At 39.3% G+C, this 24,527-nt stretch overlaps 1 protein-coding gene across 1 annotated transcript in view; it reads right to left on the bottom strand.

The window, feature by feature from the left end:
- LOC137293860 (neuroglobin-like) overlaps window positions 1-24,527 on the bottom strand; it is a 66,497-nt gene that overhangs the window by 17,352 nt on the left and 24,618 nt on the right. The window contains exon 2 of the mRNA XM_067824634.1: window positions 3,482-3,713. Within this exon, the coding sequence (XP_067680735.1) occupies window positions 3,482-3,713 (232 nt within the window). The remainder of the gene's footprint in view (window positions 1-3,481; window positions 3,714-24,527) is intronic.

Here is a 24,527-nt window from a genome sequence, read left to right as displayed (position 1 = left end):
AAATAAGCAAGACAACCACCTAGAAATTCGCCCAAACGATCAAAGAAAAAAATCTAAAACAAAATCAAACAACAACAAAAAAAACCCCCCAAAACAAAACAAAAGAACAAAAACAAACCCAAACACCACCACCCCCATACCACCACCCCTCCTCAAAATACAAAAGAAAAAACATACATAACAAACCAAGACAAACAAAACAATAAAAACAAACCCCAAACCCTAAAACGTGATACATACTAGTTTGAATTTCATATTGTCTTGCTGACAAAACCTCGCTATTAAAACATATTATTAATCCTCAACCTACGCGATCTTATTTTTCTCAATGATGAAGGATTGCGGTAAATTGCTTCTACCACCAGCTAAAGATATCACTTCATCTAGCATAGTGTCCACCTTTCCTTTTTCAAACTATTGTACTATTTGTGTAGCAGCCTGTGACAATTTACTGTTCATTATTCAACCTTATTGTAAATCTATGTTCAACGACAGAATCCTTTATACAAAGTATTATCAAGTAATCATTCTCAATAAAATGTTTGCCTGATAAATATCCTTTATAATATTTTCGTTTGATTTCACCAGCCAGGATTACTACAGTCTGAAAAATCACTGGCCTTAAATCGACACTTCATTGCTCTTACATGGCAACTTTATCTAACGTTCACCATTCATTACCAAAGTTGGAGCTTTTCAAAGCATGAGCAAAGTGTGTTTGTGTGACCTAGATCGTGGTTTAACCGCCCGGTTTACGCTGCATTGCCACAATTATCAAATCCCGGAGCCGAGAAATTGGTCCGAAGTCGGTCACGAAAATCAATTCTTTAACATTGGAGGAGACGAAGAGGGACTTAAGTCTTTCACTAAAGCAGCGGCAGTGCTAAGAATGGAACCACACATAACGTAGATTGACCCTATGCATAGCCCGGCTTAACTTGTGTATTCGGAGTTATGAAAACTATCAAACTGTGCTCTCTAATAATTGAACATTATTATGATGGCTCGCGGACAGACATGAGATATATGTCTTTTCAGCGCTCCGTTCCCAATGTGACCATTATAAGCTGTTATCTGCACACGACGGTAATGCGTGAAAATGATAGTTTTTACCTTTTTGCAACACAAGCGCATCTCAATTGCTCAATTGATTACTTATGAGGCCTTCCTGTTTGTTTTAGCAGTATCTGAACATGCGTTCATTGCCTCAACTCGTATATTTGTAATGTGATTAAGTCGATACCGCAAAAGCCACATGTGGCTTCTGCATATGTGTTTACATCAAATGAAACGGCAAATCTGAACGGTAAAACGGTAAAACTGAACACCTCGTAGATATCCGGGGAAACAGTGCATATTGATATCAACAGCGGTGATAAACATGTCTCCCAGTGTTATTAACGTGTTTTAAACAGAACCCATCCTGGCAGGAGAGAAACGCAATGGGGTTGTAAATCTCTTCAGTAACCCTGCATGTATTGATGACAAACTTCTCAGGGCTTGTCGACAGATATATCGCAGGGCTTGGCATGGATGAATGATTATGACAATATCCCATTCGTACAGTCGTGATTACTAAGACAGAGCCTCATCCCCAAGATAATTGTAAGCCGAACAACGCTCTCCAACAGACAGGCACGACGTTCTGTGTTTCATCTCCAGTATGACTGACGCTCTGCGTTGCATTGACCTACATACATAGAATATACAATCCCGTGGAAGTTCAGCATTTTACGCGGAAGTGTACATCTTGTGTGATTTCTTCGTGGCTGTTAGCTAGTTCTGATTACCAAATGTATTGGTGAAAAGAGTATAATCTCCCAGATTAACTGTTTTGTCAGGAATGGAAAATAATGTGCCACATTAACCATGGTTCAAGAACGGATATCTATAACAGTAAAGGAGTCAGTGGCTATGTGTTTTCGTCACTTTCCGCAATATTCAAGCAATATTACGGCGGGAAATGGGCTTTACACATTAAACCCATGTGGTGAATCGAACCAGGCTCTTCGGCGAGACGGGCTAGTGCTTTAACCACTATGCTACCCCACCGTCCGATGTCTGTAAGAATGTGTTTTCAATGACTTTGTTTGGTTAAACGATCTGTGAATAGTATTTCAGTTGTATCTCGCCATGAAAGCATAGCGTTCGAATAATTGCGTTCGAAGTGATGCACTTCTCATAGTTTTATCATTGTGATGACACCCATGATGTGTATGTTATGCGGCAGCCAAACCTCGGAACAGAACCGAATCGGGATTCGAACTAACTGTAACAGATGGTTCCAGTTTCCCAACTGCCTGTTGTTTCCGAGAGAAGTAACTAAATATATCTAATTGCCGCTAGACGATTGGCCTTTCGCCATAAAGCCAAAATGAACACCACATAGCCTCCAAGCAGGTGTGCTTAAAATAATTTGTGCGATGTGTTTTGAGTTTGTCAAGCTCCGGATGAAATCAATTAAAAGAAGAAGAAAGACTTTCAGGGGCAAAATGGCAGAAAAAAAACTTTATGTTTATATACAGTGCCGAATCTGATGACCTGAGATAGCAGTATGCCTTGTATCGTTTTATAACTTAAAGGTATATTAAAACATAAAGGGACATCAGTGTAACGGCACCTTTAACAAAATGACGTTTACGTACAATGTGAAATCTCTTTGTGATAATCCAAACAGTGAAATGGAGAAACTATGTTTTAAGATTTAATTCATGCATGACATGTTTGCATTGTAAGCTATCTAATATGAATTAATTGTGTGCATTGCAATCTGGGTGCAAAACTTTGCCTCTGGATTGTAGTGAGTGCTTGAGTATGGCTTTATGCAGCTCTTAGGTGCCGCACAACCTCCGGCTTTTATCATGACGGTAGTGGTATTATCAACTAAACGGCCGTGAGTCGCTGCTCATCACAATCGGTGGTGAGTGAGTAAGAGAGTGAGTGAGTTTATGTCGGTTTTAGAAATGTTCCAACAATATCGCGGCGGAATGCACCAGAAATGGGCTTCAGACATAGTACCTATGTTGAAAATCGAACCCTTACCGTCGACGTGACAGACGGACGCTTTGACCAACCATTCTACCAAACCGACCCGCCTGTGTCCCCAAAACATTGTTTGTTAATTTAGGTGACGTAACAGATCATAATGAAGCCGTAAGTGACTGAAGCACGACATAATCGTGACCCATTTGAGTCATCGATGTTCATAACATCAACCACTATTTTGTTCGACCCAAACTCGATCCTTTACAGATCAGCCTCACAAAGCTCAAGTTGTGAAAGTGGCGTTGCAAACGAACAAGCAAACAGTACAAAAAATTCTTGTTAAAAAATCAAATCTGTATCTAAAACGAATTCTGGATACGTGTTGTGTCCTCCATACGGGGCTCTAAATGATTACTAAGTAATCTCAGGAACATATAAGGCGTCTGCTTAACAGAACTAATTGGATAATGAATAACATTATCTGAGGATTACTTACCCAAAATATCTCTGATCTAAATCCGTTAAATCTTCTGTGGGACCCTCCTGTCTTTAGTAGAACTTCCGTGACGTAGCTGTAGTTATCTATACGAGAAAAGGCGTCATCCAGCGTTGTCATGACGAGAGTTGCGTGGTGCTCTAGAGCTTCGTTCTCCCTCAGGTCGTCTTCACCTTCCAGCAGTTTAAAGCTTGTAAACAAGGCCTTGAGTTCGGAGTTGGTTTTAAACAATCTGCGATGGAAAAAAAAGTTCATGGGAAAACATATGGAGACATTATTGTTAGTTTACGGTGCCATGATGTACCCGCAAGGAAGTGTTTGCAAGTATTCAAGTTTTGTGTACTGAACTCTAGGTGTCGTGACATTTTTATTGTTTAATGTGACAACCCAGTATGTCCCTTAGCTTCTTCAGTATTGCTTATCTTTAAAGTAAGAAAACTATTATAGCGTATGATATCACCACCCACTTTTTAAATGTTATACTATGTTTGTATAGGGGTAAATTTTATCTGTGCATTTTTGTATGGATTTTATGTGTCTCGTAGGCCCGTAAAGGCCGGGCAGATGTTTCATCTATCTGTTACAGACTATATATACTATGTGAACATACACGGAAAGATTTTGCAAACAAAGTTAACTCCAAGGTTTTCACACCCAATCACAGGTGGACTCGATCTCAGTACCTCAAGCTCGCTGGACCACTACCTTGGCGCCTTAGTCAGCTCGCCGTATAATGCAAAATATCAAATCATTATCTAGACAGCAATGTTCCAATGTAGGTAAGACGAAAACTTTTGATTATTTGTTGAACACGGCCCACGGCAATTTGCCAGCTACATGGAGGTCTATATGTGTTCTAGTCTGGACCAGACAAACCAGTGGTCAACAGCAACTCTATACACGCACCTGGGATACGATGTAATGTGTCAACCAAGTCAGCGAACTTGACCACCCGATCCCGTTAGTCACCTCTTACGACAAACAACGCTTGTCAAAGATAAATTCTTGTCCAGGTCTTCACGGGTGTTGTTGAGAAGCATACTTTTAAAATATACATGCATTGGGCCCATTTTGTTGTTCTAGATATACCGAAATGTTGCTATTGCGTGCACAGTACAAACAACCCTATTAACTCGAATTGATTTCGTAGAAGACATGTATTATACATACATTTCTTGTATAATGGAATCAACCAATTCCATATACGGTTTCATATACAGTTCATGTCGTAATTGTGTTTAATGTCACTGGTTCTGTCTAAGGCAATGTTATTAAATTTATTATTTTTATGTAATAAATGCCTGGGGCGTTTCATAAAGGACGATGGTTCCAACTCCCATTTGGCGTTTTGGTATTAAGTCAGAAAATGAACTTTTAAATATTTAAAATCTAGAACAGTCGCCATTTGCCGCCAACATAGAGATTTTTAACAAATTCGAGCGTCAGTCATTGAGGAATAAAATCGCTAAACACAAAATCAACATTATCAGCAAATTAGCAACCGGATGCATCTGTACTTTAAATCACCATGACAACAAAAACAAAGGTGATTGTAATCTTTTGTTCATTTTCATAGAGAACCTGATTCGTGCAACACATTTCTGATTAAATGTATGATTCTACATGTATTAGTGTTATAACAGTGAGTGAATCACTTTAGTTTTCACACCTTTTCCAGCAATATTCAAGTAATATCACGGCGGGGAACATATGAAATGGGCTTCACACAATGTGCCCATGTGGGGAATGGACGCCGGTTCTTCGGGCGAGTGACGAGCGAGTGCTTTTACCACTAAGCTACCCCCTATTGCTATAAGACCACCCTTTGGTGTCACGATAAACAGTTCGATCTTCTCTCAGAGTCACTCAACACAAATATGAACGCATATGACCTTTGTAATAGAATCTTGTATGTCGGTCATTGAGTCGTTATATTTTATACATGGTTTGTGTGTTCTCGTTCCATGAACACTGTAGTAGCTAAACTGCTACTATTAACTTGTTGCTAGGTAACCAATATGGTACCAACAGCATCTATTCCAATTTGAAAGACTATTTATTTTTCATTAGGTACTGATATCAAGTTTGTGTGGTTCGCGCGAGTATGGATGCAAGATAAGAGCTTAGCACTGTTTCGAAGGTTTTTGTTTCATTCCAATCCTTTTTCGCCTATATCATTTCTGATTCAGCTGTCATTTTCCTCAACATATTTCCAGTGTATATGACAGCGTAGTCCAATAGGGTTCAGCATCCTCGTTTCCAAATCATTCGCCATGTAGTATTGGTTTCGCATATCCCACTGGTAAAGCACGCTGTAATTTGTTATCTAGGGTATTAGGGTATTAAACAGTCAACCTTTATTCACAGTTGAGCCCAGAGAAAGAAAGTACAACCCGATTCCTAAATAATTTTCACATCCTCTTGATCAGTTGTATTCATTACACATTCTTACAATGTCCTGTCATTAAGTTAACTAATGTAAAGCGAGTATTACATTTCAAAGCACATGTATGTATTTGCTTTACTATGTAGCTGAAATGTCATATTCACATTCTGAGAACTTTACATTTAATTAGATTTCTTGTCCTAAAAAATATCTAACTTCGTAATTTTCAAATTATGTCAGTTTCTAACAAACTGATTGTCGACACATTTTATACCCAAGATGTTTTTCATTTTCGAATATACATAAACTCAAGTGAAAACGGAGCTAGTCCATTATCGCCAGAGGACTGATGTAGAAACAGTTGGACTTCTGCAGCAGAGAAGCAGTTTGCAGTGGTAAATGTTTTAACCCTCTCTACCATTGTCAGTTTTTTTAATATTTGAATGCTACACTTTATTGAAAACATGAATAGATTCATTTTGCGATGTACTGCAATGTTCTGAAATTGCATGTTGTGTGTTAGAAGAACCACTTTCATTTATACATCTATTACCAACGCGTCGGATGGCAAGCATTTCAACAGTACAGTGAAATCAAAGCAATGCCCACGCTCGGCCGCTTCAGTATGTGATAATGACAGTTAAGAAGCAATTCCGAGACCAGAATTTGTCCGGTGACAATATACGCTGGGTGAGAGGAGTCTATGAATGATCTTGTTGGCAGACCAGTTTCGAGACGGATGCCTAGATCGATCCAATGTAATTGGTTACATTTCTCCTCCGGCAACAGAAACATTAGGAACAGCTCAGTATTCGATGTCTTGAGGAAGACAAGCCTCGCTGGTATAATAAATGATTGCAAACAACCCATATACTCGTAAAGTGTTTTCGATGGGGAATCGGTTCAGTTGGATCAGTGGTACCGCTGATTGAATACGTTTGGAAAACCGAAAGTACGTGTCTGTTCCAACAAAACCTTAACAGGCAAGCGTCACCTGAAAGTGCTCTGTTCAATGTTGAGTGAGGTCAGGGCAGTATGACTTGAGTCGAAGAAAACGAACTGTCTTCCGAACATAAGCTGTCAGTGTTATCAGTTGATAGCGATTAAAAGCACATGAATGTAATATAGTAACAATCGCAAGATATCTCCTGAAGTGGAAATGCTTTTGTGGCTTTCATTACTTAAACTATGACTGGAACAAATACATTCAGTCATGACTTAGTAATTTATCATTCCCGGAACATGTTCATTCCTGGTTTTACTTCTAACAATTATGACCTTCCAGTTTCGGTGTTATATTTAAGCCCGAGGTAATCAAACACAGCGGGTAACAGTTATGTTTTATACTAATTATCAGTTCCACTGGAAATTGAAATAATGTAGTATCAACTTGGAAACAACGTCCGCTACACAGGAAAACCAGAAAGGATGTAGCGCAAATGACATACAGCACAGACATGGCTTATATGTAACAGGACCAATAATTACCACGATCACCGGCTGCTTGTGAACCATTAACACAACAAGCAGAATGTTTTGAATATTTCTGCAGGCTTCAAGAGTGGCTAGATATTATCTGTAGGCTTCTGTGCTGTCACAAAGTATCTTCATCTGAAAGGGCGAGTACGACATGATGTCAGGCTAACAGTATGATGCCGCTTTCTTTGTCACATTATAGATGAGCAGCTGCGTTAAGAGAGGAAGGGAGAGACTAGATGGTGATCCAAAAATCATGAATAACTTCAGCTGCCAATACTGACGGAACATATTGGTACTAGAATGTGACAATGGGAAATTGTGTAGTCACCACAAGCAAATGACCAATGCAGTAGGCATAACTATATAAAGAGTGAGTGAGTTTAGTTTTACGCCGCACTCAGCAATATTCAAGCTATAAGGCTGCGGTCTATAAATAATCGAGTCTGGATCAGACAATCCAGTGATCAACAACATGAGCATCGATCTGCGTAACTGGGAACCGATGACATGTGTCAACCAAGTCAGCGAGCCTGACCACCCGATCCCGTTAGTCGCCTCTTACGACAAGCACAGTCGCCTTTTATGGCAAGCATGGGTTGCTGAAGGCCTATTCTACCCCGGGGCCTTCACGGGTCAATTGTATAAAGAACACCCAGAAGAAGGTCTGCTTCAGAACGTGATTTTATAAGACGTGATCAGAGAAACGCCAGTCTGAACATTAGTTGTGAACATTTACGACGTTTTGAGCAGGTCCAAGTGGTTTTGCTGCCTAAAACTTTGTCATTACAGATACATCCTGAGTAATTGGAATGCACGTTTGAACAATTTATCAAACATCAGACAATCAGTAAAATGAAATCCAACATTTGTAAAACTTCAGCAATATTTGAAAATTCTCAAACTACAGTCGAACCCCATTGTCTCGAACTCGGTTGAGACGAATTCTCGGATGTGTCGATCAGCCCGGGGGGATAACTGGATCGCATGTTACACCTAAAAAGCGAAAATTATCTGTGAAGACAATAGAAACAAAATACGAGGCTGTCATAGCTGTGGAGTCAGGTGGAAAATCCAAAGCAGAAATTGCAACTGAATTTGGCATACCCAAAAATGTGAAGAAATTGCCAACTGAATATCATGCTGTGATGCCATGCCCGAACGCCAAACAGACTGTAATTTCGGATTTTTTTAGAGATAAATTCCCCACATGTACACGTATGTACATTCCGATTCCGTTTGTGTGAACTTTACAACTTTTTTTTTTGTGTGTTAAATTATTCTTGTTCTTATCTTTTTGTATGCATATTTATTTGCCATGCCGAATAAAGTGATTGAATTGATTTACATTTGTATATGTTGTAATTTAAAGATCAATACTGTCGTAAACGTTTATTGCAAAGATATATTGTTCGTATGTGTAGCATACTGCGAAATAACGATGTGTTAAGCACCGTGGTTGTGTTGGTTCTTGGTCCTTTCAATGCTGACGGATGTGTCGAACACTCGGATAAGTCGAACTTTCCCCTTGGACCCGACGAGTTCGACACAACGGGGTTCGACTGTATGTCAAATGATAATGAAACAAAACTAACGCTGTTGACTTATAAATGGCAACACTTAGAGTATAGACACAATCGGCATTGAAAATATAACTGATAACGTAAGAGGCATTTGCTAATGGACGCACCTGCCGGTCTTCTATACAGCTTAAGGGCTACACGCAGTGTTAAAACATCGTTAATTGAAACTAAGTTTATTTATGCTTCCGATCAAAGTGAGCATCCATCTTGTTGGTTGGAACCAAGGCTTAATCAATATAGGGACTAGATCGAGGTACACAAATCAAGGCAGCATGGTAAATTAAGTTGACAAAGGGTCGTATTTTTCCTTTGTTTTATATCAAGCGACACATAACGTGAATTGTATTGACTCCGAACATATTTAGAATCAGAACCTAGAAAGATCTGCTGGCAGACATGGACAGGTATCCTTCTTTTATTACCATAATGGAAATCATTATTCTGGTATCTAGGGAACGAGATGACCATGGGTGCATCACAAATGAAAACCACAGCTGTCATCGATACATATACGTATTTCATTAACTCAACGTTACTCCATTTCCAAAACCAGGGTCCACTTGCACAAAGCGATCTTAGTGCTACAATGAGTGTAACTCCCATTCTCCAATATAGTGGTAGCGCTTTGTGCAAGTGGACCCACGTCTAATGAAATGGGTCGGAAGCAGGTCCTTGTTCCAGGGATATATAAAAGGCTGTTTACAACTGTAAAACCGTTGTCCAGATTAGTGTTATAAATTTGTTTAAATGATTTCTAGTATACTAGTATTGGAGGTATAGGTATATGGCCGGGGATTGAGAAGGTCATGTCGACCTCTCGGCTTCAGAAGGAATACCAATGACACGTGGAGTGTTCACATGTGACGCAAGCACGAAAGCCAAAGGGTAGATGTCGATGCCAACGTCCAAACCATGGATTCCAGAGGATCTTGGCTCCATTAATTTTGGCGCTCTTAACGTCTGAACTACATGCCACCGATGAAGGCAAGAAGACAGACAACTGCATACACCATCTTGACAAATTACAAATTTCAAAACTTCTCTACATATTCTCTTAGGTCGCTCGCTACATGTATGTGGGTCAAATATGTAATAACCCGCTAGCGCTAAGGGAAGGGTTAGTTAAAATATGTAACAATTAGCTTAAGGTGTATGATAAATTCATATACAGAAGAATATATGACTACCTTCTTAAGAAGGAAGGTGTGTGGCCAAACAAAATCGAAGCAGCTGAATGTCAGAAACCCAATGGGTGGATAAAATGATCATGCGTTTAATTCGAATATAACAGCATAATATATACCGTTTGTTCGAATATAAGAGTTGCCATTCTCATGTGTCTTTTACTCTCTGTCCGCCCGTTGATTTTACCATAGCGGCGAAAGCGAGTGCCTGACCTGTGGGTTTGATGGCCCGTCGATTCTACAAATAGTGTTTGTGGACAAATTACATAAATTATTGCGTAAGATATATATGTCATCAGCCATCATTCAAGCGGTATAAGATTGGTTTCGGTGTCTATGTATTTCTATTGGTCAGATATGGGCTCAGTCTCATCTTCCATGTAAAAGCGAGGTGTTGCCCAGAGGTGTTAAAATTCTGTCCGCATAGTTTGGTACGATGATGATTCTTGGGTGTTAGATCCTAAGACAACATGCATACCAAAGCGTGTAAAGCGCTGATCCTAAGCCAACAGACTTACCAAAGCGTGTAGGGCATGTATCACTTTAAGCTCCATCCCTCGGCAAATAATGATATTACCCTTACTGTTATATGTGTTAAACTCAAGCGACGGCCTCCCTTGTTATATAATCATCGCCAAAAAACGTTTTCTTCACAGAGTGATACCTCCTGCTTTTAACGTACAGAACATTTCCTTAAAGCCATTACTGACAGAGTGACACATGGAATAGGCAATGTTATTTTTGGAACAAGTCTGATATGAATGTTTAATTAGGTGGTAGCGTTATGTTGCACCGTTATCACGTCTTCGTTGATGTGGTTTCTTGCTGTTGGGCATTGTGCTTTGTGATGTCTCACGCCTGTATTTAGACGATGGGAGCTTACTGAGATATCATTAAAAATGTATCTACCGAGGAAACAGCGTGAATATTCTGCCCCGTGAGTCATGCTTTTAGAGACAGACAGCATGTGGAATTTGGTTTTGTCCCAAAATATCTTAACAGTTTCACATGGGATAGAGACAACTTTCCTAAGCATATGCACAACTAAATTCCACCATTTCAAACATTTTGTGATACGATATTAGTGGACTATCGACCCTAAATATCCGTATTCAGCAAACCGCCTCTCATCCGTCGAGTATACGCTGGAAATATTACGCACATTAATCTAACACAAGTATTAGAAGAGGATGTACATTAATAGATTTGAGTGCAATCTTTATTGTTTTTGTTTGTTTGTTTTACTCAAACGACTGAACAATCATCGCATTGACTGAGTTGCAATGCTATTTTTAGACGACCCCACAGCTGAGCGTTTCATACATAGTACGGGTGAAAGTGGTAACTGTTTGCCCAGTCTCACCAGTCTGTACGCTTCTGTTATTTAGGAATGCGATAGGTTTATATGCTTATATTGCGGCAAACTGTCGTTTTGTTCGCCACTGATAAAATCTCAAATACTTTTGCTATCTGATCAGTCGAGAGGGTTCCATTTTCCACAGTATTTAGTTGACGTAAGACGATATGGAGTCTTTGTGAAAGAAAGTTCATGCAAAATTGTAGTCGGAAAAATGCACATCATTGGTATTTTTGTGTATTCAGCATAAAATGACAAGTGGACCAAGCGTTATTTGAAAAATATAGTTTTCAGAAAGTTTTCTGGTAGGAGGACATTTCGAGACTTGAAGCGTCAGTGACGAAAATAAGGTCCGAAACAAATTCCTATGTTCACTATTGGAAACATTCCCGAATTATTTCAGGTGAGTAGTTTCCAAACTTTCAACATGCTAATGACGGGTGCCACCGGTTTGTCCAGGATGCACTCACCTTTCCACGAACGTATCATAACTATTGTATTTTCTGAATCGTAAACATGCTCAGTCATCGTATCGCATGGCGGAAGTCAGTGCATTGTCCGGTTTAGACGATTCGTTTACGAACACCGAAGAACTGAATTCCTGCTGACATATATATATATGCTCGTGATATTGCCACAGTTGTACAATCGACTGTCAGAGATTTCTTATGACACTGTAAAGAGTTCTGTCGCTTTTATTCCTTGAAATACACCGGTCTTAACCTGAATACTGTTCACGCACAATCGCACACTCCCTCACACACGTGCATGTACGCACGAACGCACACTAATATCGTTTCATGCACATTCGTTTGAGTAATGTCAGTGATTGTGAAAACACTTAAATGAGAGCCAAGCAGAAAGAAAACGAAGAAAATCCATCTCATTGCACGATCACTTCAATGTAAATATTGACCTAATGCCCAAATAAATAAACGTAATACACACATACCCACAAATGCTATGTGAAATAGCGAAGCAATACAAAACTTCCGCTATTCGTCGGATGTAAACAGAATGGCACAGAGGCACTTTGTCTATTTACACTGGAAGGAAAGCATTATCTAAGAATTATTCATCGACCTGTTGCAACGTACACATTTCTACAGGAACTAACGCACATCATCAGGTTTCAATATCTCCTAGTGTTTGATGCTGCTTGTATATTTTGCTTAATAAAAAAAATAAAACAAAATAGAAACCAACAAAAAACAGGTAACCACATAGATCAGAGGAACAACACCTAAGAGACTCATCGCCAGACACAAAAATTTACAATATAGCAAGAAGTCATTCAATACAATACGCCATTGTTCTATCATGGATTAATGTAGGGTGAGTATGGAAGACCGTGCTGTTTATGTGTGGCTACATCGTATATTGCATTACTGGGTTTTGGTGAGGTTACATCGAATTTTCCATTACTCTATTTTGTATCAGTTTATTTTTAATTCAATTAATACGTGTACATAATCGAACACCTCCTGGGTACAGATCGAATCAGTCGTTGGATGTTTTGTTGTGGAATCCTTCACCATTCCTCCTGTAGCATGTGGAACAACTGTAGAAGATTCCGTAGTGGATCACGACGTCAGCGTACCCGTCTATCGATCTGATACCAAAGGTGTTCGATTGGGTTTAGATCCGGGGATCTGGAGGGCCAGGGGAGGGTATTGATGTTGTTATTGGCCAGGTAGTCCACGATGGCACGTGCTGTGTGGGGCCTGTCGGTGTCCTGTTGGAAGAGCTGCCGTTGACGGTTAACAAGGTGAAGGACGTGCGGATGGAGAATCTGGTCGATGTTACGATTGCCGCCAGATTGGCCGTTCCGATCTGTGGGTGTATGAGATCGCTCCGAAACACCATAACACTCCCATCCGCCCTATCTGTCCACCTGTCTGTAGACTCGGTCTCTACCATCACGTCGCCTGAGGAGATAACTGGACTCATCGTTAAACCATATGCAACTCCAGTTTGCCAGGTTCCATGGTAGCACCATCTCACTCGTCGACGCCGATGTAGTCAAGCAAGGGGCAGCTGGTGGGCGTTTGGCACGTATTTCCTACTTCTCGGAGACGGTTCGTGATTGTCTGATCGGACACTCTTAAGGGTCCTAACTGTAACTGTTCTTGTTCTGTGTCCCGGGCGGCGGTCACTGATGTACCCGATCTTGGGCAGGTGTGGTGACTCTAGGTCTTCCTGATCTTGGACGGTCATTTGTCGAATTTGTTTGATCGATCCCACAATCGAGTTGTTGTGCTGGTATGAACGCGGAAGACCCTTGCCACCTTACTCTTTGATCATTGCAATCATTCAATTGCTTGATTTCGATCGGAGCGCTGAGACGTCCCATTTTCGTGTACAATACTTGGAACGATCGCGGATGAAATTGTGAGATTCATTTGGGTCTTTTATAGTCACATGCTGTACTCATGCTTTGTACGTGAGATGCAATCATTTTGCCTGATATTTTGCATGACATCCACGCACATCATGACAATCCTGACTGATAAAACCGTTCAAAATCGTTTTTGGTTGAGTTTGGTCAAGCATGATCTTCTAAAACATCCCAGAAACAACGTGCAACCCTAAAAATGTTTGAGTTGACATATGTGTACAAAATTGTAAGTATAATGTTTCATTTCATGTTTCATTTTGCATTTTGTTTTTACTTTTTTTTGAAGAGTGTATTAGAGTGAGGGAGTTTAGTTTTACGCCACTTTTACCAATATTTCACCAATCTCACGACGCGGACACCACAGACAGGCTTCACACATTGTAACCATGTAGGGCATCGAATCCGGGTCTTCGGTGTGGCGAGCAAATGCTCCAACCACTATGTTGCTTCACCACCCCTATAGTCCTATAAATATTATAATAGTCCCAAATAACTTATACCTTAAAAAATAAATAAAATATAACGTTTCGTTTGAAAAGTATTTCCTGTTGGAAATGTTCGTCTGGTTTTTGGTTGGAGTTACTTCATAGAGGGAGAAGATGACGTTCAGCAGTATCCTTAGAATCGATTGTATAGCTGAGGAAGAAGGGCAGTGAAAAATTACAGTCGTCACGACATTTCTCGTGTGTGGATTGATAATCCCTAATGATTTTCTGTGTGTTATGTGTGTCAAGGACTTTGGAAACAAAATTTACCGTCTCCTGAGATGGCGTCAGTAAATCTTTACGTCCACGTGATCATCAATGTTGGTGATGTTTTTCAGGCCAGTAGAGGACAAGATACATGACTGTTACGTATACAACACGTTCACTGCTTCAGTTATATATATATATATATGAACAAGTTACGATTTGTATATATATTACGATTTGTATATATATTTGTATATATTTGTATATATATATATATGCGTTACAGACAAATCGTAACTTGTTCACACGAAAACTGTGTTCACTGCTAGCAGGCAAGCGTTCTACTGTAGATAGCTATTGGTTTCCAAACTGCTCGATACATTGTACGTGCAATTCCATAACAAACATACACACACGTGCCATTCTGTCGCTGTATAAAAGTGATGTTCTTGAATGTTTAAAGTCGTGTTAGCATGATTCTGACATGGCCAAGGACAAATATTCTCTGAATCGATAAATATATTTCCTGTTATTTTCCATTCAGAATGCTGAAAAGATATTGATTATGACACAGAGTCCTTAGCAGGGAAATGATAATTATCTCAACGGAAGTGTGTTACAGGAAAAGGTGTGCCTTGTTCTTTGCCTGTCGCACTATATAGCAGTAATGTTCAAGAACGTTACCATCTTGTACGTACACTCAGGTTTAATACATTAGGCACCAGTGCAGCCATATTACTAAAAGAAAGGCATTCTAACAAAATGTAACGATCTGCGGTACATTTAGTCGGTATTTAAATCGCGAGGTTATGAAACTCCAGAGAATCCGCAGGCAGAACGAATATCTTTATAAACCATTCAATATATAGGTGTTCTTAAAGTTTAATCATACACTTCATGAATAATCTGCTACTTTTTCTAATAATACATTTATCATCCTATTCTGAAATTTAAAAAAAAAACCCAAACCCGATAAACAGATATCCTGTCATTTTCCATTCAGAATGCGGAATGATGTTGATGATTACACAGTCTATAGAAGGGAAATGGTGATTATATCAACGGGATTGTGTTACAGGAAAAGGTGTGACTGGCTTTTGCGACAATGCACCTTCCTGTCAAAACAAAGGCGTTTAATTATCTGCATTGATCACTCTTAGAGAACTCTTTAAAATGTGTTTATTACTATAGGAACAAATACATGTATCGACGTTTACCTGTGAAATGAGATCTTTTGGATCAATTGCCAAATGAGTGTTTATCATATTTAGAACGCGTCCTAGTTTCAGTTCCACTCACATGCACGAGTACTTACACAGCGTGTGTGTTCTAACTCATTTTTAACCTGAACAAAGAATAAACAGTTTGCGCGTGACATACCTAACATTTCGCCAGTGAAACACATTTGAAACAGATGGCAAGAGACACTGTGAAAAACACGTACACTGTACGATTGTCACTGTATAGAGGCAATAATTTTTGAATCACCAAACAAATTGTACTGAATAACGAAAGGTTGAACGTATCCTGCGACAGCGTTCAGACATGCAAAGGCGAGGCAAGTCTGCGAGAACAAATACAGTCTAACCAAAAGAACAGGGACTTTCGGCAAACTTCACTTTAAGAAACATCTAGCATTTAGTGTCATCCATGTGTCCAACATAATACGTTTAGAATGATTTACGGTAGCCCTGTATTCTGCTAAAACGACCGAACAATCTTTCCAGGATGCCACTGATCAATACCTGCTTGATTATTGCTCAGTATATAGGGAATATTGATTATTGCTCAATATATAGGGGATATTGATGTTGTAATGATGTTATATCAGATTACTGACATACAGTAAGCTAAACGTTTGGGACATATTTCTCAATCCGAACATTTTCGTGTACACAAAAATAGATCACAAAGGAGTGCGATTCAATCGGTGTTATACATGAATAGCATATAAGGATGATTATATACGCCAATTATATGAGAGACATTACGAGTGGGAACAAAGAGTACTTTTCATATGCAACGGCCTGATATATTCATACGTTGTTGTGTTCCGAGATTACCATTTGGGGATTTCAGTGGTGTCAAATTTAATATCTCTTCTGTGAATATGAAGAATGATCTTCTTTGATTGCTCTATTGGTTGTTGACAACGAAACGTGTCCATACAGTTCTTGCATTCTCTTGATACATGTCTAGCAATGTATTTCTCGATACACGAGAAATCATGTAGCTTTGGAATACAGTACACACACTGGGAAGGGAAAGTCTGGAGGATTGAAACCAAAGATGAGAGCATACTTTTCCTTTGGTTACCACGTAACCTATATATGAATAAATCACATTATTTATGCCAATTTCTTGTTCAAAGAGATTATACAGAGATGACTTCACACAACTCTTATGTATGTGAGGCATGTTCAGTTAGACGAAGCAATAACGTTTCATGTACAGCAGCCAAATAGTGAATGACATATTGTACAGTAGAATGGAAGTATTTAATTTCCTATTTTTGAGGTTGTGGTATTGAGTGTTCACCATGGAATAGAACATGTGGAAACACCCGGTGTTCTCAGCAGGTTAATGTGTTTATTGTGTGTGCATAAGGAGGTATATTTGCCGACTTGCAGTACTTATTTGCAGATCTGCAGAACGTTTTTTTAGTTGTGAGTCATTTGGCTCTGGACTCTCCAGGAACAATATGTATCATATCACAAAGTATCAAATAGGTTTGGGGAAATTTCTGGGTTTGCCACATTCGATGAAACTAACGAGAACCGGTCTTGATGAGGACAGTTCAACAGAGGAGATCCAGTTTGTGTTCGTGATCTTAGTCTTGCAAAGCCGGGGCATGAACATCTTTTGTGAGTTTGTTTGTTTCTTTGTTTGTTGTTTAACTCCGCACTCAGCAAATATTCCAGCTGTATTGGGGCAGTCTGAAAATAACCAGACAATCCAGTGGTTGACAGCACGAGCATCGTTCTACTCAAACGGGATACTGTGACATGTGTTAAAGTCAGCGGGTCTGACCACACGATGTCGCCTCTTATGTCAAGCTTTAATTGCTGAAGACAAAAGATAACCCGGATCTTCACGGGTAAGGATGTGCCTCAACACAGTAAAGTAAAATGACTCAAACCATTGGATATCATTCTGCCTTCAAACTTTATGAAACCTCCGCTTAATCCTGTCTGTTGTGTGTATGACAATGACGTCCTACCTAATGTCAACGAGGAATAATTAATATAATGAAGGAGTTGTGACAGAGGAAACAACCGCCGCATGACTTGAAGAAAATAGGGAGAGTAATTAATGGATTGGTAAACTGTCGATTCTTTGCTGGAATGTACCTGACGAGCTCTGATATAGCTTTATGAGCCACTTTGATACATAATCGATGCTCTTGCAGTTGTAATGCTTCTTTCCTAGAAATATGATCTGCAACAGAGGATCGATGGATGGCAGTACGCTACAAAGTACATGGCCAAACAGTATTGACTTGAAATTGTCCTTGACAAAAATACTATAACGTTTTCAAAACGATATGAACTTGAAAGAAGCCTCAGATACCTAAAGTTCTAACCATGAAAAATGGATTTCTTAACCATGGAATAACAAGGTCGTACTTGATTCATTTAGATAAAATACTTAGACCAGTATCAAACATGCGTGTATAGTATACTGATAAACAAAAGAAACGCAAGTTTAAAAAAAATTAAACCTCATAAAGGTAATAGTGCCTGTTTATGTATCCTATTGACAAAATAACAAAAAGAGTTGCGTTTCTTTTGTTTTTCAAAATATTTATGTGAATGGCATTTTCATCGCAGAGGATATTGTAATGTTGGACGATAATAAACTCTCCCTTCATTAGCATGACATATTTATTAGGTGTTGACTGTTGTTATAAAGAAAAGACGGTGACCCAGGATAAATATTAAACCGGAAGAGTCAACCTCTGAGCGCATAACTCACTCCTGTATGTATTTCCATGCCATCATGGCGTTACAATGGTAAACAACGGAACAGGTTCCCGGTAGTACGAGCACCGTATTGTCGGGGTTGTGCTCGTTTTGTGTTGAACATAAATCCAATATTTACAAACACATTTCCAAGGTAGACATACAACAGAACGTGGCTGAAGTAAGGATGATAGGGTACCCCTCTGCGTTTGACACGTCTACTGTTTCATGCTGAACAAACTGGCAAAATGGACACTGAAACCTGACAAGTTTAGAATTCAAGCTCAGCATAACTTTTATTCATGGTGGACTGTCAGCATGTGTGTATGACGTGACAGGTTGTAGTGTTTCTGTGATTCCAACGATGACTAGATATGTCTTAGGTCAAAGAGGCTGCATTATATACAGACTTTCAACGCGTGAATAGTGCAACATATACAAGTGCACAAGATGTGCTCTGTTAGAGCATGCTGAATTAGAAGACTTGATGATTTGATTCCTGTGTGGGAATGTGACAATAAGTGCGTTAGGATTACCATGGCTTTAAATGGTAGCCAATCGATGACCCATCGCCGTTGGTCAATAAAACTGACCTTAGGTCAGCGGTCATCAGTTGATATTGGAACACACTTAATTAGAACAACATAATCTATTTATCTAGCCAAGGCTCTTAATCAAAATGACAGAAGCTTGCCAGTTCCTCCACCAGCCCCACGTTCCCTTCGGTAACTTAAGTCTATAAATACACGCATCTTTCTTGCCCATTAATTCAAGCTATATAATGGTGCCTGAAGAATCCTTCACCATAAAAAAGTGGATACAAGTAGCGTTAAGAGAACAGAGGAACTAAATAAGGAGAAATAACGAGTGTTCTCTCTCAGATTACTCAATTAAACTAAGAATTTAGTTTTCAAGTCAGTTGACTGGTAAGAGCAGGAAAAATTTTCTTTTTTAACGATATCACATTTTATCCATGTGAGTATGTGACTTGCTGGTCATGTTAAATGTGTTTTCACATGATGTGATATAGATCCGTACAAAACGTTTGGCTGCTTCATTCGAAGAAAAATAAGTGTCTTGAATCATTACCTGAAAATGTTAACTTCTTTCAAAGGTCGGAGCAGTAAGTAGGGTTAGCTAATTATAGATGAATAACTTCTTTCTCACACAAAAGGCTGCAGCTCAAACATCCGAATATCACACGGGGTGTGTCTTACAGACACCGAAAACTTTCAGAGTGATCTAATTTGGAAAATACGGAACTTGATTAATTAAATCCCGTTCAAATTACAGCATTTTAACTAGTTGTACTATGGACATCTAGCATACATAGGCCGCTGGGAAATATGAATGCACATTCAATTGTTCCACTTCAAGCAAACGTGCGTTAATAGTTCACAGGACAGTTAATTGCTGGAACGCAGGAGAGTAACAACTATTCACATATGTTGGATTTCAGATATTAATATGAATATATTCATATGTTTTAACAGCATCGCAATTCAGTTACATAGTATATCTCTAAGAACCGTTGTAGCAATGATGTTGAGGTAGTTTCCTAAATAACATTGTCTTTACATTGTAGTTTCTATGGCTCGAGAAGACTCAAAGTAATTGTTGCACACTGGTGTGAAGGTCACCGCCTGTGTAAATTGGCGACATCTCTATCTGAGGTCACATGAGCAATTGTAATAGTCAATATAGTCAATATTTGCCCATGAATTGAACCCCATTAGTTACAGAAATCGATCTTCTCAGGACAGGATGTTATCCTGCCATACTACCATGCCATGTCTGGGGCGTCTGTTTTGATTACCTCAAAGTATAAATGAGGCCTACACGCTGTTGAGTTTAAGCCAAGAGCGTGATGATGCTTCATGACACATGCATTGCTTTACACAGGAGTCAAAGAAGCTTGTTTCATGTTCAAAATTACTTACCTAACACTATTTATGTCACTAATGTTATTCCACCAGTTCATTAATTACCAATCTCAAGGCTGTTGCCTTTGGCATTCGTTTAAGTGAAACGGAATCGAGACCAGGGTTCTTTTGTAAGGAAATAATCTGACTTTTGCAGGATGACTGGCATCGGGTGTGTGATCTTGGGAAAGAACGAAGACCTTTAGCCAAATGGCCTTTGGCAGAGAGTAAAATGAAAGATTTTATCTTAGAAAGGAGTCTGCTGCTGGAATCAAATTGTCACTTCTATTTCCTGTGTTTAAACCTCAGTGCATTTTGTAGTTCATTTCGTGAGTTCGCAAGCTGAATACAAGATTGATCAAAGCGATATATAGTTCAGGATAAATATTTGAATTTAGAATTTCATACTGAGACGGGAGACTTCTTCTATACCAATTGCTCGATACCTCCACCAGATACAAGAAAAACAACCCACATAGATGCAGAAACACGTGGAAACCTCGAGCGGTTATTAGTTCGACTTTGTTAAACACTTCTGCCCGTAAAAAAAAATTTTTGATTTGAATGAATCATTCATTCATATCAGGTATCAGGTATCCGGGAAATGTGTCGTATTTAAATATCAGTCAATATTTATTTGAACATGCTGGATTTAACACTTTCAATGAATTGCTGAATATATGTGTTAGCATTAATACAAAACAGATGCAATACTTTTTTCTTAATACACTAATTTCCGGTGAGAGCTTCGCAGAATCAGTATTAAAAACCTCCCCTGACGCTCCACTACTTCCACCAACACAAGGGAGGAAGAGACAGTGATGGGCAGACCATGTGCACGTGCTTTTTCTGGACATCCCCACGTACTCTCTGTGCCTCTGAATGCTCCGATAAATGAACGTTGGTAAACATGCGCAAATAGATGTAGTTATACCGTTATCTCACTCTCTGCCTGGTCTTGTCTAATTATGTGCTGGTTCCTATCAATTCTCTCTTTTGTAATCTGCTGCTTGTCACTCTCTACTATGCATAGACGCTTCTCATAAGCTGTGTGTAATCATACCTTGATAACAGTGTAGGATTATACATTGTCTTCCGCAACAAGCAATAAGGTTTTATCCATATAGTCTTATGCATTCTTACTTATTCCCCAACTACTAGAATGTCCTCAAACAATTAACAATGTAGCGATAGGTCTTTAAATTACCATTATGTGCTTGAGTTTTCAGTTCGTCTCTTTCTATCGCCATTTATGTTCTTAGTCCTTGACTTGCTACCACAATATATGTTCTTAGTCCTTGACTTGCTACCACCTTATATGTTCTTAGCCCATGATTTGCCACAACCATATATGTTCTTAGTCCTTGACTTGCTACCACAATATATGTTCTTAGTCCTTGACTTGCTACCACCTTATATGTTCTTAGCCCATGATTTGCCACAACCATATATGTTCTTAGTCCTTGACTTGCTACCACCATATATGTTCTTAGTCCTTGACTTGCTACGACCATATATGTTCTTAGTCCTTGACTTGCTACCACCATATATGTTCTTAGCCCATGATTTGCCACAACCGTATATGTTCTTAGCCCATTATTTGTTACCACCATATATGTTCTTAGTCCTTGACTTGCCACTACCATATATGGTCTTAGACCATGACGTACTACCACCATATTTGTTCTTAGTCCTTGACTTGCTGCCACTACATATGTTTCAACCCATGAGTTACCACAACCAATGTGCTCTTAGTCCATGACTTGCTACCTCTATTATGTGTCACGAAATGATAGAGAAACAATTATACACACCACCTTAAAACAATACGCACTCTTACCAAATCATCACATGCGTGTCATCACTTGAACGGTAAATATTTGTATGATCGATCTAATGTCCTCATATTCCCAACACAAATGCCAAAATTAACAAAACGCAAGACATAACAAGAAGGTTCTGAGATCACGCAGGTCCATAAATGTATTTGATTCAAATCAAGGGGATATCCACGTTGAAAGCTGCAATAAAGTATTGTGAAGAGCGTTTTATCGTGCTATTGACCAAGCTTTGAATTAGAAGCCTTGTCACGTTTAGCTGTAAACGGACTCCGGCATACTTCGCAAAAATCCATCAATATTCGATCGCTACTGGTTAACGAATGATCAACACATATTTCCACGTCCTGGTGTGTATTGCTCTGCCAACAAACCAGCAATAATTGTGAGTGATCTCAGTCCAAATTACTCGCATTCACTAAACTAAACGTCTAGGGAAACAACCCGTGAACCCAGTGGTTGTACAAACCCTGTCAGCATTTCATTTTGCTTGTTAAGGTTTTAATCGTTATTGCAGCAGCACAGCATCACCTCTAGTAGGGACAATACCTGCTTGTTACATTTGCATTACTAACAAAGAGCAATGTTAACACCGCGTTGATCCAACATGACTATATTTCGCTTTCATGTCTCCTCAGCAGTATGACTACTGCCTGGACCGGTGATGAACCGGGTTAGAATTGGTCTTTAGCAACCCATGTTTGCCGTAAGAGGTGACTAAATGGGCCAGGTGGTCAGACTCACTGACTCGGCTGACACATGTCATAGTATCCCAAATGCATAGATTGATGCTTATACTGTTGATCTACTGGGTTGTCAGGTTTAGATTATTTAAGACCGCTTCGGTATAGCTGGAATATTGTGTGCCGTTAAACAACCAACCAACCATCACTGCTGTGTGTAGATGTAATGCATTAACCTTTTCCTGAATAATAACAAATTTCCGCTAAAAGCATAAGTATATTCATTCTTCGATTCCATGCAGATCGATGCCAGTCAGATAGTGATGATACTGGATAGATGCGATGGTGAGCGTAACTTGTCCCGACTGTGACACCCATCACAAAGAAATACAAAGGCAAATGAATAATTTTCATGAAAAACACTGGAACAGAATGAGACGGCTAATGACCTGCAAACACCAAAATATAACCACATTATCTAACGTATTCAGAAATGTCCATACATCCAACGCTCTTAAATGGTCTTTTAGGACAAGCGTCAGATGCTGGAGATCCTTTCCATTTAATGCCATTGCATGTGGAACATTAAAGAGAAGATTTCGGAAGTAATTGATTTCCCATGAGTCTTGGACGTGTGTGATCTGTCATGTGCAATATTGATTGAATACCGACTTTTTGAATAATTGTTAATATTTTCTTTCTACTGTCGTTCTCATTTCTTGCCTGACATTGTTAACATGCACAGTCATTGCCCCTTCCCATCTCTTGGCAACAATGCGTCAGATACTTCTGACTATGCATATTCAGCGTTTGACATATGTTTCCATCAAATATACCGTCAAAGATGCCTGCAGATGAGTGTCAAACGGTCAAAGCTTACATTAAAGGTCATCGTGGGAACCTGAAATGACTTTCCCAGGTTTATTGAAGAAACCGCCAGACTTGCCTTGATTGCTATATCTCCGTGCACTCGGGGCTGCTTTGGCAGCCCGGGCCAAGGAGTGAACATGTTCTCCTATAGGTCAGAATCAATACCTTTTAGGAATTATTGCGGGATTAAAGAGGTTCGAGTACTGCCACGTACCTACAGTTGCCTTGGGTAGAATGCACAATTAGATGAAACACTAGCTCCTTTGAATCGACTTAATGGCCCCCCGATACGAACATCACACATGTTGTGCAATGTTCTGATGCATCTTGTGTGGAACCATTTCACATTTGGGTGAAGCATCCGTGCCTTCGAGAAGGTTAACGTTGACATTTTTAATTCGTCGGATTTTATTTTGTTTGCTTGTATGTTTTGTAACGATGAATGATGCTGTTGTATAAATACATACTTGGATAATTACTTCTGAAAACGAAGTCATGGTCTGGAAAGGTATTTGTTCAATTAAAACGTATCAATAGGCCGCGTCTAGTACCAGCTGGACCAATACACTGATCAGTCAGAAAAAAATCTTGAAGTTTTATCTCTTTTATGATGGGTTTTGCCTTTGGTTATCCATGTTGGGTCTAGATATCAGAGGAACAAGTGTCGGTAATCAATACCTTGTGCCAATGGGCAC

Source organism: Haliotis asinina, chromosome 8 (genome assembly GCF_037392515.1).
Source record: "Haliotis asinina isolate JCU_RB_2024 chromosome 8, JCU_Hal_asi_v2, whole genome shotgun sequence".
In the NCBI taxonomy this organism is placed as follows: domain Eukaryota; kingdom Metazoa; phylum Mollusca; class Gastropoda; order Lepetellida; family Haliotidae; genus Haliotis; species Haliotis asinina.
This window is presented reverse-complemented; position numbering and strand designations above follow the sequence as displayed.